Here is a 16,506-nt window from a genome sequence, read left to right as displayed (position 1 = left end):
GTTTTTATTAAGGAGAAGACAACCTAGTGAAGGATTTATACCGATTAAATGGTGGAATGGTTTCCAATAGTTTGTAGAGCTTTGGGAAATCTGATGCTGAGTTTAGTATATCTCTGCCGCAAACTCCCGTGGCTTCTTTGCCTGTAGAAGATTCCGTAGAGTTACTGTAGTTTCCAGTGACGTATTAGTGTCACGGTTGCGAACTTAGCGGGAGGGGGTGGGGGGTGTCGGGGTGGGGAGGGTGGAGCATGAGCTGGTGGGTGTAAATCGGGCAGTTTGGTATATGTGATAAAATATCTTGAATGGAGGATGCAGTCACTGGTAGTATATCAATGGGATTCTACAATGTACTTGGACAACTTTTGATCTGGGTATGGGTGGGATACCAGGAGACATACCAGATGGCTTGAGAAATAGTCACATATATACAGGGTGGTCCATTGATCTCACGAAATAAGCGTCAAACGAAAAAACTGCAAAGAACGAAACGTGTCTAGCTTGAAGGGGGAAACCAGATGGCGCTATGGTTGGTCCGCTAGATGGCGCTGCCATAGGTCAAACGGATATCAACTGCGTTTTTAAAAACAGGAAACCACATTTTTTATTACATATTCGTGTAATACGTAAAGAAATATGAATGTTTCTGTTGGACCACTTTTTTCGCTTTGTGATAGATGGCGCTGTAATAGTCACAAATATATGGCTCACAATTTTAAACGAACAGTTGGTAACAGGTAGGTTTTTTAAATTAAAATACAGAACGTAGGTACGTTTGAACATTTTATTTCGGTTGTTCCAATGTGATACATGGACCTTTGTGAACTTATCATTTCTGAGAACTCTAGCTGTTACAGCGTGATTACCTGTAAATACCACATTAATGCAATAAATTCTCAAAATGATGTGCGTCAGCGCCAGTGCATTTGGCAATACGTGTAATGACATTCCTCTCAACAGCGAGTAGTTCGCCTTCCGTAATGTTCGCACATGCATTGACAATGCGCTGACGCATGTTGTCAGGCGTTGTCGGTGGATCACGATAGCAAATATCCTTCAACTTTCCCCACAGCAAGAAATCCGGAGGCGTCAAATCCGGTGAACGTGCGGGCCATGGTATGGTGCTTCGACGACCAATCCACCTGTCATGAAATATGCTATTCAATACCGCTTCAACCACACGCGAACTATGTCCCGGACATCTATCATGTTGAAAGTACATTGCCATTCTGTCATGCAGTGAAACATCTTGTAGTAACATCGGTAGAACATTACGTAGGAAATCAGCATACATTGCACCATTTAGATTGCCAGCGATAAAATGGGGGCCAATTATCCTTCCTCCCATAATGCCGCACCATACATTAATCCGCCAATGTCGCTGATGTTCCACTTGTCGAAGCCATCGTGGATATTCCGTTGCCCAATAGTGCATATTATGCCGGTTTACGTTATCGCTGTTGGTGAATGACGCTTCGTCGCTAAATAGAACGCGTGCAAAAAATCTGTCATCGTCCCGTAATTTCTCTTGTGCCCAGTGGCAGAACTGTACACGACGTTCAAAGTCGTCGCCATGCAATTCCTGGTGCACAGAAATACGGTACGGGTGCAATCGATGTTGATGTAGCATTTTCAACACCGACGTTTTTGAGATTCCCGATTCTCGCGCAATTTTTCTGCTGCTGATGGGCGGATTAGCCGCGACAGCAGATAAAACACCTACTTGGGCATCATCATTTGTTGCAGGTCGTGGTTGACGTTTCACATGTGGCTGAACACTTCCTGTTTCCTTAAACAACGTAACTATCCGGCGAACGGTCCGGACACTTGGATGATGTCGTCCAGGATACCGAGCAGCATACATAGCACACGCCCGATGGGTATTTTGATCACAATAGCCATATATCAACCAGATATCGATCTTTTCCGCAATTGGTAAACGGTCCATTTTAACATGGGTAATGTATCACAAAGCAAATACCGTCTGCACTGGCGGAATGATACGTGATACCACGTACTTATACGTTTGTGACTATTACAGCGCCATCTATCACAAAGAGAAAAATGTGGTACAACTAAAACATTCATATTTCTTTACGTACTACACGAATATGTAATAAAAAAAATGGGGGTTCCTATTTTTTAAAAAAGCAGTTGATATCCGCTTGACCTATGGCAGCGCCATCTAGCGGACCAACCATATAGCGCCATCTGGTTTCCCCCTTCAAGCTAGACGATTTTCGTTCTTTGTAGTTTCTTAGTTTGATGCTTATTTCGTGAGATATTTAGCCCGCTCACTATCAATAGACCACCCTGTATAGGACGTCCATAATTAAATTACAGGTTCAAAACGGTATAGAAAGAGAACCACTGCTCAGAATGATGTTAAATTTGAACGGTACATTAATGACAAAGGAGGAAATGTCATGGAATAAAAAAAAAATTAACGAAAATTTGACCAATAGATTGCGCTGAAAAGCGTCAGAATACGCACACTAACAGACGCGCGACACACGGCGGTTTCTCAATTTGCGTCCGAAATCCCCAACATATCTGTCTCCATGGAGGATGGCGCCCCTTTTACAAGAACCGTGCCTGTGCGCTAAGAGCCCTGCAGAAGTTCAGGGGTATGAAGAAAGACATTGGTCCAATGTCTGATAAGGGTGTGGAGAAACTGACTGCAAAATTCGACAAGACAGGTTCTTCTGACGTCCAGAGTGGAAGAGGGAGGAAAGCAATTGATCCGACGTCTGTCGAAGATGTGGCCACAGCTTTGCAGGAGGGGTCGAACGGTGTGAAAATTTGAAGTGCACAAGGAATTGCCAGAACGATGGGCATGTCTGCTAACACGGTGCATAAAATCCTACGAAATACCTTCATTGCTATCCATGCTAAATCACCCATATTTAATAGTTCCTTCCTGTTGACCTGACAGCACGACAAACATTCGATCTGGAATTTCTTGTTTGCATGGAAGTGGACAGTCAACGGCCATGGAACATTCTATGGGCAGACGAAGATCATATCCATCTCCAGCGACATGTCAAAATGCAGAACTGCAGAAAATGGGCAACGGAAAATCCGCATGCACAACAGCCGGTACCAATTCATTCTGCGAAGGTGACTGTGTGGTGTGTGCCGTATTTTTTCGTGGAGATTAAGCTTGTGGGTCCTGTTACCTGTACTGCCACTGGTAAATGCAATGAGAGTCTTTTGAGCACCATCTTCAGTCCAGCCCTTCAACAGCGCGGATGTGTGGCTAGTATCATTGTTATGCAAGATGGCGCTCCTCCACACACTGCACAGCCAGTGTAGCTGCTGCTGCAGAGGCATTTAGGATATGCTACACTACAGATCATTAAAATTGCTACACCAAGAAGAACTGCAGATAATAAATGGGTATTCATTTGACAAATATATTATACTAGAACTGACATCTGACTACATTTTCACGCAATTTGGGTGCATAGATCCTGAGAAATCAGTATCCAGAACAACCACCTCTGGCCGTAATAATGGCCTTGATACGCCTGGGCATTGAGTCAAACAGAGCTTGGGTGGAGTGCACTGGTACAGCTGCCCATGCAGCTTCAACACGATACCACAGTACATCAAGAGTAGTGACTGGCGTATTGTGACGAGCCAGTTGCTCGGCCACCATTGACCAGACGTTTTCAATTGGTGAGAGATCTGGAGAACGTGATGGCCAGGGCGGCAGTCGAACATTTTCTGTATCCAGAAAGGCCCGTACACGACCTGCAACATGCAGTCGTGCATTATCCTGCTCAAATGTAGGGTTTCGCAGGGATCGAATGAAGGGTAGAGTCACGGCTCGTAACACATCTGAAACGTAACGTCCACTGTTTAAAGTGCCGTCAATGCGAACACGAGGTGACCGAGACGTGTAACCAGTGGCACCCCATACCATCACGCCGGGTAATACGCCTGTATGGTGATGACGAATACACGCTTCCAATGTGCGTTCACCGCGATGTCGCCAAACACGGATGCGACCATCATGATGCTGTGAACAGAATGACGTTTTGCCATTCGTGCATCCACGTTCGTCGTTGAGTACACCATCGCAGGCGCTCCTATCTGTGATACAGCGTCAAGGGTAACCGCAGCCATGGTCTCCGGGCTGTAGTCCATGCTGCTGCAAACGTCGAACTGTTCGTGCAGATGGTTGTTGTGTTGCAAACGTCTCTTTCTGTCGACTCGGGTCGAGACGTGGCTGCACGATGCGTTACGGTCATGCGGATAGGAAGCCTGTCATCTCGACTGTTAGTGATACGAAGCCGTTGGGAACCAGCACGGCGTTCCGTATTACCCTCCTGAACCCACCAATTCCATATTCTGCTAACAGTCATTGGATCTCGACCAACGCGAGCAGCAATGTCGCGATACGATAAACCGCAATCGCGATAGGCTACAATCCGACCTTTATCAAAGTCGGAAACGTGATGGTACGCGTTTCTCCTCCTTACACGAGGCATCACAACAATGTTTCACCAGGCAACGCCGGTCAACTGCTGATTGTGTATGAGAAATTGGTTAGAAAGTTTCCTCATGTCAGCACGTTGTAGGTGTCGCCACCGGCGCCAACCTAATGTGAATGCTCTGAAAAGCTAATCATTTGCATATCACAGCAAATCGGTTGTCGGTTAAATTTCGCGTCTGTAGAACGTCATTTTAATGGCCAGTAATGTAGAATTGTCAGCCGTCATTTCTCTACAGCCAGGCCGTCCAGATCACCTGATCTTAATCTGTGTGACTTCTGGCTGTGGGGTTAACTGAAAGATGTTGTGTTCAGTGATCAAATTACGATCGTACCGTTTTGAATGTGAGCCCCAAGACGCTCTGATCTCTTATGGAACATGCTGTTTCTCATTGCAACTTGTGGCAGAAAACGGTGGACAGCATATTGAACATGTCTTCTGCCAGTCTCACGAGAACTAGAAACCGATGTCTTTTTGCTTTTTATGCGGTTTCCGGCCTCAGGGCAATTAAAAACAGATTTTTCTCATTCGAAGCGGTACCACATCGCCTTGGTGGAATGGATCACCTGATTAATAGTGCCACTACTGTTGACTGCCCAGCTTGTGCAGTCATGCATATTGAACAGCATAGTATAATGTGCAGCTCTATTCACAGCCGTATCATTGTGATTCATCTGTCAATTTGCAGCAGACTCCATCTACCTTACAGCGACATCTATTGGTAAAATTTTCGTTAATTTTTTCCATGGCGTTTCCTCCTGCTGTTCAAATCTGATATCCTTCTGAGCATTGATTCTCTTTCTACAAGGTTTGGAAATCATAACTTTAATTATGGCCACCATGTACACTATGTTATCAAAAGTATCCCGACACCCCCAAAAACATACGCTGTTCATATTAGGTGGTATGTGCTGCCACCTAATGCCAGGCACGCCATATCAGCGACCTCAGTAGTCATTAGACATCGTGGGACGCTCCGCGGAACTCACGGACTTCGAACGTGGTCAGGTGATTAGGTGTCACTTGTGTCATTGTAGGTGAGATTTCCACACTCCTAAACATTCCTATGTCCACTGTTTTCGGTGTGAGTGAAGTGGATCGTGAAGGGACACGTACAGCACAAAAGCTTACAGGCCGACCTCGTCTGTTGACTTACAGAGACCACCGACAGTTGAAGAGGGTCTAGGCCATCACGCAGGAATTACAAATTGCATCAGAATCCACTGCAAGTACCATTACAGATAGGCGGGAGGTGAGAAAACTTGGATTTCATGGTCGAGCAGTTGCTCATAGGCCACACATCACGCCGGTAAATGCCAAAAGACGCCTCGCTTGGTGTAAGAAGCGTAGACGTTGGACTATAGAACAGTGGGCATACGTTGTGTGGAGTGACGAATGACGGTACACAATGTGGCGATCCGATGTCAGGGTGTGGGTATGGCGAATGCCCGGTGAACCTCATATGCCAGCGTGTGTAGGGCAACAATAAAATTCGGAGGCGGTGGTGTTATGGTGTGGTCGTGTTTTTCATGGAGGGGGCTTGCACCCCTTGTTGTTTTGCGTCGCACTATCACAGCACAGCCCTACATTGATGTTTTAAGCGCCTTCTTGCTTCCCACTGTTGAAGATCAATTCGGGGATGGCGGTTGCATCTTTCAACACTATTGAGCAGCTTTTCATAACGCACGGCCCGTGGCGGAGTGGTTACACGACAATAACATCCATGTAATGGACTGGCCTGCACAGAGTCCTGACCTGAATCCTATAGAACACCTTTGGGATGTTTTGAAACGCCGAGCCGGCCGGAGTGACCGAGCGGTTCTAGTCGCTATAGTCTGGAACCGCGCGACCGCTACGGTCGCAGGTTCGAATCCTGCCTCGGGCATGGATGTGTGTGATGTCCTTAGGTTAGTTAGGTTTAAGTAGTTATAAGTTCTAGGGGCTGATGACCACAGAAGTTAAGTCCCATAGTGCTCAGAGCCATTTGAACCATTTGAAACGCCGACTTCGTGCCAGGCCTCACCGACCTACATCGATACCTCTCCTCAGTGCAGCACTTCCCGAAGAATGGGCTGCCACCCCCCAAGAAACTTTCCAGCACCTGATTGAACGTATGCTTGCGAGAGTGAAAGCTGTCATCAAGGCTAAGGGTGGGCCAACCCCATATTGAATTCCAGCATTACCGATGGAGGGCGCCACGAACTTGTAAGTCATTTTCAGCTAGGTGTCCATATACTTTTGATCACATAGTGTATATTAGTGGCATGGGGATAGAGGATATTACTCTTGGGCTTTTTTATTTTTGGATGCACGGAAATATGAGGAGGATGGGAAAATGATCACCTCATATTGGATTGAGGGCGTATGCAGTGTTGCACCCAAGGAAGTTGGCTGATGGGAACAATGGTGGTGGCCTAGTGTCAAAGTAAGCGCAATGGTGTGAGTTCGGCAGGGGACCACCTATGTATACTGATCAGCCGGAATATTATGACCACCTTGCTAACAGCCAGTATGTCCATCTTTGATATGGATAATGACGGCAACGTGTCGTGGAATGGAAGTAATGAGGCCTTGGTAGGTCGCTGGAGGCAGTTGGCACCACATCTGCACGCACAAGTCACCTAATTTCCATCAGTTCTGGGGAGAGGGACGATGAATCTGACGCCACGGTCAATCACATCCCAGCTAATGTGTTGGATCAGGATCAGATCTCCCCGGTTAAAGGACCAGCACATCAATTGCGACTCGCTACTGTGTTCCTCGAATCACTCCATCATACTCCTAGTCTTGTGGTATGGCGCATTACCTTGCTGAAAAATGCCACTGCAACCAGTGTACGATACTTGGCCATCATGAATGCCCATGTGAATGTTCCAATAACATAATGGAGCTGCCACCATCTTGCCTTTGTCCAGAAGTACAGGTGTCAAAAAGATGTTGCTTTGGAAGATGACGCATTCGCACCCACTCATCGGCTTGATGAAGAAGGTATCGGGATTCATCAAACCATGCAATGCTCTACCACTGCGGCAATACCCTATGGTCACGTGCCCATTTTAGTTGTAGCTATCCATGCCGTGATGTTAACATCACTATGAGTATTCGGTGCACTGTGTGTTCGGACTCACTTGTATTCTGGCCAGCATAAAAATCTGATGTTAGTTCCGCCACAGTTAGCCACCTGTCCAGTTTCACCAGTCTGCCCAATGTACGACTTGTGACACCTGCAACGAGGGGTGGCCACCAAACCCCACGAAGTCTGGATGTGGTTTCACCTTGGTTTCGCCAAGTGTTGAAGACACTCACCAGAGCACTCCTCGACCACCCGACAAGTCGTGCAGTTTCCGAAATGCTCGCATCGAGCCTCCAGGCCATCACAATCCTGCTCTCGGTCAAACTCAGATACATCGAGCGCCTTCTCCGTTTTACACATGGACAGCCCTCTCACTGACACTAGGTGCAACGCACGTGTGTCTGACTAGCAGTCATTCCTGGCAATGTGACGCTGCTGTCGCTTGGACCGGTTTATATCGATAGTAGGTCGGTGGTCATAATGTTCTGCCTATCAGTGTGTGTTAAGGTATGCTGCAGTAACATAGGTGGGCAAAGTCTGGTCAGTACATGTGAGTGAGTCTTGCCAGCACCATGCCTGTGTTTATTTGGTGCGACGACCTGCTGGCCATTCCCAAGTGGCTTGCTTACTGTGCTCTAAGCGTGCCGCCCTTGACATGCTGAGTTGATATGCATGCCAGGAAACCGCAAAGATGGATGTGACTAGAATGAGGTTGACACACATAAAAACAAATCGCCGGCCGGAGTGGCTGAGCTGTTCTAGGCGCTACAGTCTGGAACCGCGCGACCGCTACCGTCGCAGGTTCGAATCCTGCCTCGGGCATGGGTGTGTGTGATATCCTTAGGCTATTTAGGTTTAAGTAGTTCTAAGTTCTAGGGAGCTGATGACCTCAGAAGTTAAGCCCCATAGTGCTCAGAGCCATTTTTGAAAAACAAATCACGAGTTACTGTGACAAACAGTTTACGAAAGGCAAGTGCTCAGTTGAATAGGAAGAAGAAAATCGTTGAGGGGAAAGGTTGGGTACACATCATTTTAAGGCAAAATACTGGACGAAAGGAGCAGAAGTAGAATAAATCGAAAATTTGAAAAAATCGTTAAAGAAGTGTGAAGATACAAAAAAGATGAAAAGAATATCTTAGCCTTTAGAGCTGATGACTGATAAACTTCGATGTATTGCACAGAATGATCCGGAGGAAGAATAGGGAGAAAAGGAACTGCCCACAAAACTCTTATTGAGCAACCCTAAAAAGCACCGAGCAACTACTGTTGCGTCCAGTCAGTATCACTTATCTTCATTTTCGCCTCTGGATATTGTGCTAATTAGTCGAGATCTGGAAGTAACAGTTTAAGAATTCGACAACATAAAGATAAAAATAGAAGGAAATACAAATAACCTACTGTTGTAGGCAAAGCAGACGCAACAAATTATGTATAACTATTTAGGTTAAGGCAAAACAAGTAAAGCTACGGGGACCGCCTACAGATCGCCTAACTCCATCGTACTGTCGGATGGCGTACTCTCTCGAAACTACCTGTCGTAGTGGGGTCATCTCCCGCCGCCAGTTAAGTCCTCATCTGACTCAGACATTCTCCAGCTCTCCCCAGGGGAAAGAGACCACCGGAGTTAGGTGGCCTGCCGTCGTTGTATGAGGTTTCGGAAGATGATCTCTGACCTGGATCTTCCTCATTCACACTGTGAGATAACTACAAGTATTCCAATGTCGTTTTTAAATAATTTGTGTTCCGGTATCATAGTTAAGAGTTTTGCTGGTGAAACTGAGGCAGACAGTGTACAAATACAAGACACACACTTGAAATGATAATTAATTAACTCGATCCCCGGTTTTGGAAGAAGAGAATCACCAAAAGAAAAATAGTAAGCTTATGATTTTCCGAAAGATAAATGTGAGTTTCGCGTAATTGTAGTATTACGTTTTCGGAACGAATGGGCAAAATAGCATACATTGTCTTGGAAATTCTGCTTCAGACTGGAGAAAAAAAAAAACAAAGACAGATATGACTGTCGTTGAAGAACGTCAGGCAATATTTTACCTCAACAACTGACTCGGAAGCTAGGCAGTAAGTGGAGAAATGTACGTGCAAATGAGGACTTGACATCTAGAAGTGAAGATAAAAAGTACCAATGCACTTTATTTTCACTGTTTGGTGAATGCTTTGATCGTCTTTTCTTGTTTATTACCGTGGTTTATAAGTTGCTTGTACACCAAAGTTAATAGCGCACACAAAAGCTCTGTCGCTCAGGAGATGGGGATCACTTCTATTAAATTCTATTATCCTGCATTTCTTGGCTGGTTCCCTGTAATTGGAGGCGCTATTGTAGTAAAAGTGCGGAGGTGGTACTTGTTCTTGTGACTTGACACTTAGCTTTTGCTGACTGACGATTTCATGCAAATCATGTTTTTCTAAAATAATATTCGCGTCTGCTTTGCAGTTGTGCCTGATGAAAGAGCTAGATGGCGTACTATAAGGCTCTCAATGTTGCAGGCTGGTCCACCTGCTCGACGATGTGATGAGCCCCATAGCTATGACGCAGTTTGTGGTGGGCGCCGTCAACGCCTGTATGGTGCTCTTCCCAGCTACATACGTGAGTAAGGCGCACGTTTCAAGAAAATATAAATATGTTCCGTGCCATCGTTCAGCTATAGCCATAGTACTAGAGCTATTCGTTACATTAAGGTCCGTTCGGTCGCGAAATGAAAGCCACAGTGAAAATCAAAAAATGTTTTATTTGCAACAGTTAGCTACACCTTCCAGTTGCTTCCCTACAAAGTCGCCGCTCCGACATAGACATTTTCCACAACGTAGCACCAACTTTCCAAAACCCTCGTTGCGCAAGGTAGCCACCTGCGCTTTTCGCCAATTCTCTACGCTGGTCTACAGCTCGTTGTCTATCCCAAAACGTTTATGTGAGCTGACATGAAACTCAGAGGGAGCCAAATCCGTGCTGCTTGGTGTATGATCAAACACTTGCCACCGAAAACGCTGCAGGAGCGTCTTCAGTGCCCCTGCAGTGTGCGGTCAAGAGTTGTCATGAAGAAAGGAATGCATTACAATCACGTTGTGTGGACTGCATGAAATCTCTCAGCAGGCACTCATACTTGGCGGGAGGGCATCTTTACGTGTTCACTGTGCACTCAGAAATGAAAAGAGCTACGTGACGTGATCTACGGCATACTCCAGACACTGACCAACGTATCTGTGGAAAGCTTCATCGAATTTTCAGTGTGATTTTCACATCGCGACCGATCGGACCGTAATAAACGAATACCCCAGATCAATAATAACTCACACTGTATTACATGTGTATTTAATCAAAATACACCAAGCAAAAAAAAAAAACTCCACAGAGCATTTGTTGCTTGTTCGAAAGATGGCAAACATACACTACTGGCCATTAAAATTGCTACACCACGAAGATGACGTGCTACAGACGCGAAATTTAACCGACAGGAAGAAGATGCTGTGAAATGCAAAGAGAATTCACACAAGGCTGGAGCCGGTGTCGACACCTGCTACGTGCTGACATGAGGAAACTTTCCAACCGATTTCTCATACACAAACAGCAGTTGACCCGCGTTGCCTTGTGAAACGTTATTGTGATGCCTCGTGTATGGAGGAGAAATGCGTACCATCACGTTTCCGACTTTGATAAAGGTCGGATTGTAGCCTATCGCGATTGCGGTTTATCGTATCGCGACATTGCTGCTCGCGTTGGTCGAGATCCAATGACTGTTAGCAGAATATGGAATCGGTGCGTTCAGGAGGGTAATACGGAACGCCGTGCTGGATCCCAACGGCCTCGTATCGCTAGCAGTCGAGATGACAGGCTTCTTATCCGCATGGCTATAACAGATCACGCAGCCACGTTTCTATCCCTGAGTCTACTGATGGGGACGTTTGCAACACAACAACCATCTGCACGAGCAGTTCGACGACGTTTGCAGCAGCGTGGACTATCAGCTCGGAGTTACCCTTGACGCTGCATCACAGACAGGAGCGGCTGCGATGGTGTACTCAACGACGAACCTGTGTGCACGAATGGCAAAACGTCACTTTTTCGGATGAGTCCAGGTTCTGTTTACAGCGTCATGATGGTCGCATCCGTGTTTGGCGACATCGCGGTGAACGCACTTTGGAAGCGTGCATTCGTCATCGCCATAGTGGCGTATCACCCGGCGTGATGGTATGGGGTGCCATTGGTTACATGTCTCGGTCACCTGTTGTTCGCATTGACGGCACTTTGAACAGTGGACGTTACATTTCAGATGTGTAACGACCCGTGGCTCTACCCTTCATTCTATCCCTACGAAACCCTACATTTCACCAGGATAATGCACGACTGCATGTTGCAGGTCTTGTACGGGCCTTTCTGGATACAGAAAATGTTCGACTGCTGCCCTGGCCAGCACATTCTCCATATCTCTCACCAATTGAAAACGTCTGGTCAATGGTGGCCTAGCAACTGGCTCGTCACAATACGCCAGTCACTACTCATGATGAACTGTAGTATCGCGTTGAAGCTGCATGGGCAACTGTACCTGTACACGCCATCCGAGCTCTGTTTGACTCAATGCCCAGGTGTATCGAGGCCGTTATTACGGTCAGAGGTGGTTGTTCTGGGTACTGATTTCTCAGGATCTATGCACCCAAATTGCGTGGAAATGTAATCACATGTCAGTTCTAGTATAATATCTTTGTTCAATGAATACCCGTTTATCATCTGCATTTATTCTTGGTGTAGCAATTTTTATGGCCAATAGTGTAAGTTCACCAGATAAAAAATTATTAACCCCTCAAAAAGCACAGTGATCTTTCTGAAGTCTTAAGATGGTGTAGAACTGGTGTCAAGCGGTCACGCAATTCTCCAGTGATGACGCAAGACATGGTAGTCAAGTGGTGCTTATGCGACATTTGGTGGCTAGTTTTTGTTGTTAATTGGTTATATGACTATATTCACACTGAGTTGACAAAAGGCTAATATCGTGTCGTGGTGCAGCAACTCTACGTGGCACGGGCTCTAGAAGTTGTTGGAAGTCCTCTGCAGAAGTACTGAGCCAAGCTGCCTCTACTGCGTCCATAACTGCGAAAATGTTGCCGGTGCAGGATTCTGTGCACCAACTGACCCCTCGATTATGTCCCACAAATGTTCGATGGGACTCATGTCGGCCGTTCTGGGTGGCGATGTTGTGCTGTTAGCAAAGGCACTCGCGTCGGTCGTCTGCTGCCATAGCCAATGAACGCCAGAATTCGACGCACTGTCCTAAGCGATTCGTTCGTTGTACGTCCCACATTGATTTCTGCTGTTATTTCACGCAACGTTGCTTGTCTGTTAGCACTGACAAGACCAAGCAAACGGGGCTGCTTTCGGTAAATAAGTGAAGGCTGTCGGCTACTGCGTTGACCGTGGTGAGAGGTGCCTGGAATTTGGTATTCTCGGCACAATCTTCACAGTGTATATCTCGGAGTAGTGAATTCCCTGGCGATTTGCGAAATCAGATGTCTCATGCGTCTAACTCCATCTGCCATTCCGCTTTCATAGTCTGTTAATTCCTGACGTGCTGTCATAATCACGTTGGACACCTTTTCACATGACTCACCTTAGTACAAATGACAGCCCCCCATTCAGTTGGCTCTGAGCACTATGGGACTTAATATCTGAGGTCATCAGTCCCCTAGAACTTAGAACTACTTAAACCTAAATAACCTAAGGACATCACACACAGCCATGCCCGAGGAAGGATCCGAACCTGCGACCGTAGCGGTCGCTCGGTTCCAGACTGAAGCGCCTAGAACCGCTCGGCCACGCCCCCAATGAACTGCCCTTTTATACCTTGTCCTCACAATACTACCGGCACCCATATATGTGCATATCGCTGTCACATCACTTTTGTAACCTCAGGTATAGCAGCCGGAATCAGAGCATTACAATGGGCAGACATGAAGACGGTACGAAATGTCAGAAAGCAGGTATCGTGTTTCGACGTGAACAAAGTTGGCCGATTTGTAGTTGTATCAACGCTGACTTTCTAATGGGTCTATAACAAATGGGGCATCGCATTCAGCCATGAAACACGCAATAAGAACAGTGGTTTTAGAAAGATTCTAATCAAGAGGGGCCGGACATGAGTGTTACATATTGTCAGTGGCAATCCAGTTTCACACCCGACAGGAATTGTTGCTGTCAGTAAATGCAAATCTTTCTCAACCCATTTCCGAGCGAACGTTGTGAAGGGAACTATATACACTGGACGTTTGCAGTGATGTGCAAGGGTTATCTCAGTCGGAACAGCTTTCAGGCACCGGAGATTTAAAATAGCACACGTGTATGAAATTGGATTTGCTGCTGCTGTGTGTGTGTGTGTGTGTGTGGGTGGGTGTGTGTGTACAGTACGCCCATTGCTACTTTATCGTGCTTTAAAAATTGTGGTTTTCACAACGTTATTCTATAACAAACGATTTGTCATTCTATGTTTTATCACAAGTTTTCAAAACTAGAAATTTGTGTTTTTTGTTGTTGGGGAGGGACGGGGTTATACGGTTTGTGCGTTTTTAGAAATTAAGTCCTGGCGCAGTACCTCGCGACAAATCATTGCTCACAGCGGCAAATGAAACTACAGTAAATGTCTTCAGTGGGTTAAACAAACATAAACTTGAAAGTACCTAACTGGAGGCGTGTAGTTCGTCCGGCGAGTCGTGATTTTGCTCCTTTTAAAATGAGACGAAATGCTGATTGCGCCGAAGCCCGAAGGATATCTTTAACCTATCGTGTGTGGTAGGTGTATTTCAAGCTTGAAAATATTTCTTTGATGGTCTACATCTAAATTCTTACTCTGCAATTATCACTTAAGTGTCTGGCAGAGGGTTCATCGAAGCATTTTCATACTACTTCTCTACCATTCCACTCTGGAGTGGCGCGTGGGAAAAAGGAACATCTGAATATTTCCGTTCGAACTCTGATTTCTGTTATTTTATTATGATGATCATTTCCCCCTAGGTAGGTGGGTTTCAACAAAATATTTTCGCATTCGGAAGAGAAAGTTGGTGATTGAAATTTCGTAAATAGATCTCGCCGCAAAGAAAACCGCCTTTGTTTCAGTGATTGCCACCCCAACTCGCGTATGATATTAGTGACACTCTCACCCCTATTGCGCGATAACACGAAACGAGCTGCCCTTCTTTGTACTTTTTCGATTTCCTCCGTCAATCCTACCTGGTAAGGATCCCATACCGAGCAGCAGTATCCCAGCAGAGGACGGACAAGAGTAATGTAGGCTGTCACTTTAGTGGGTTTGTGGCGTCCTGTAAGTGTTCTGCCAACAAAGCGTACTTTCGCCTTCCTCACAATATTATCTATGTGGTCTTTCCAATTTAAGTTGCTCGTAATTGTAATTCCTAGGTATGTAGTCGAATTGACAGCCCTTAGATTTGTGCGATTTATCGTATACCCTAAATTCATCGGATTTCTTCTAGTACCCATTTGGATGACGTCGCACTTTTCTTTGTTTGCCCGGGTTCCCGGGTTCGATTCCCGACGGGGTCAGGGATTTTCTCTGCCTCGTGATGACTGGGTGTTGTGTGCTGTCCTTAGGTTAGTTAGGTTTAAGTAGTTCTAAGTTCAAGGGGACTGATGACCATAGTGCTCAGAGCCATTTTTTTTTCTTTGTTTAGTGCCAATTGCCACCTTTCGCACCATACAGAAATTCTCTCTATATAATTTTGTAATTGGAATTGATCGTCTGATGATTTTACTAGACGGTAAATTACAGCGTCTTCTGCAAACAATCTAAGGGCTCTGCTCAGATTATCACCTAGATCATTGATGTAAAACAGCAACAGCAGAGGGCCTATGACACTACCTTGCGGAACGCTATTACTACGAACTGTGACCTCTCTGAGAGGAAATCACGAATCCAGTCACACAACTGAGACGATACTTTATATACACGCAATTTGATTAATAGTCGCTTGTGAGGAACGGTATCAAAAGCCTTCTGTATGTCTAGGAATATGGAATCGATCTGAGATCCCTTGTCGACAGCACTCATTACTTCATGGGAATAAAGAGCTAGCTGTGTTGCACAAGAACGATATTTTCTGAATCCGTGTTGGTTACGTATCTTCAAGGTGATTCATGAAATGAAATGATCGTACGGCATTGTTGGCCGGGAGACCCCATGCGGGGTGTTCGGCCGCCGAATTGACGCCTTCGGCGACTTGCGAGTCAATGATGATGAAATGATGATGAAAGACACACAACACCCAGTCATCACGAGGCAGAGAAAATCCCTAACCCCGCCGGGAATCGAACCCGGCATCCCGTGCGCGGGAAGCGAGAACGCTACCAAAAGACCACGAGCTGCGGACAAGGTGATTCATAAAGTTCGGGTACAGTATATGCTCCAAATTGGGGGTATTTTTCGTAGCATTTCTTGGAGCCATTCATTCAGATTACCGAGATTGTTTATTATAACATTCTCGCTAACCAAGTGCTGCCCTTTCTACTACATCTTAAGGATGAGCATGTTGTGGACACTCTCTTCTTCCAAAATGTCAACAGCAGTGCTCATAGGGCTGTAAGCATACGTCCCTGGTTTGATGAACATCCAGAAACACTGTCCCACCCCGACTGACCCCTTCAATCAAGGGTTCCCATATTTTTTGTTACTGCTTATTACTTGACATTTTTAGAAATTTGGGCGTACCATTACACTTGACTTTTTAGAAATATGGGTGTACCACTGTAGCTTGTTTACTTTTTAATGAATCCTGAGGTGAGGCTGAGAGGTTTCCGTTACTATGCAATTCCAAAAATAGTCTGTCGTGACGCTTTTATCTTGTTAGTATTAGTGTTAATAAAATTTGCTATCCATTTCGATTATTTTTCACGGAACGCAGATTTCGTTTGAAAAACGTCAG

General features: G+C 45.7%; 1 protein-coding gene across 1 annotated transcript in view; it reads left to right on the top strand.

Moving 5' to 3' along the window:
• The window catches only part of LOC124796124 (odorant receptor Or1-like), a 54,903-nt gene that overhangs the window by 25,661 nt on the left and 12,736 nt on the right, over positions 1 to 16,506 (top strand). Inside the window, exon 3 of the mRNA XM_047260214.1 lies at positions 10,075 to 10,174. Coding sequence (XP_047116170.1) covers positions 10,075 to 10,174 — 100 coding nt within the window. The remainder of the gene's footprint in view (positions 1 to 10,074; positions 10,175 to 16,506) is intronic.

Source organism: Schistocerca piceifrons, chromosome 4 (assembly GCF_021461385.2).
Source record: "Schistocerca piceifrons isolate TAMUIC-IGC-003096 chromosome 4, iqSchPice1.1, whole genome shotgun sequence".
Taxonomy (NCBI): Eukaryota; Metazoa; Arthropoda; class Insecta; order Orthoptera; family Acrididae; genus Schistocerca; species Schistocerca piceifrons.
Note: the sequence above shows the minus strand (reverse complement) of the source record. Positions and strands in the feature narration are given on the sequence as shown.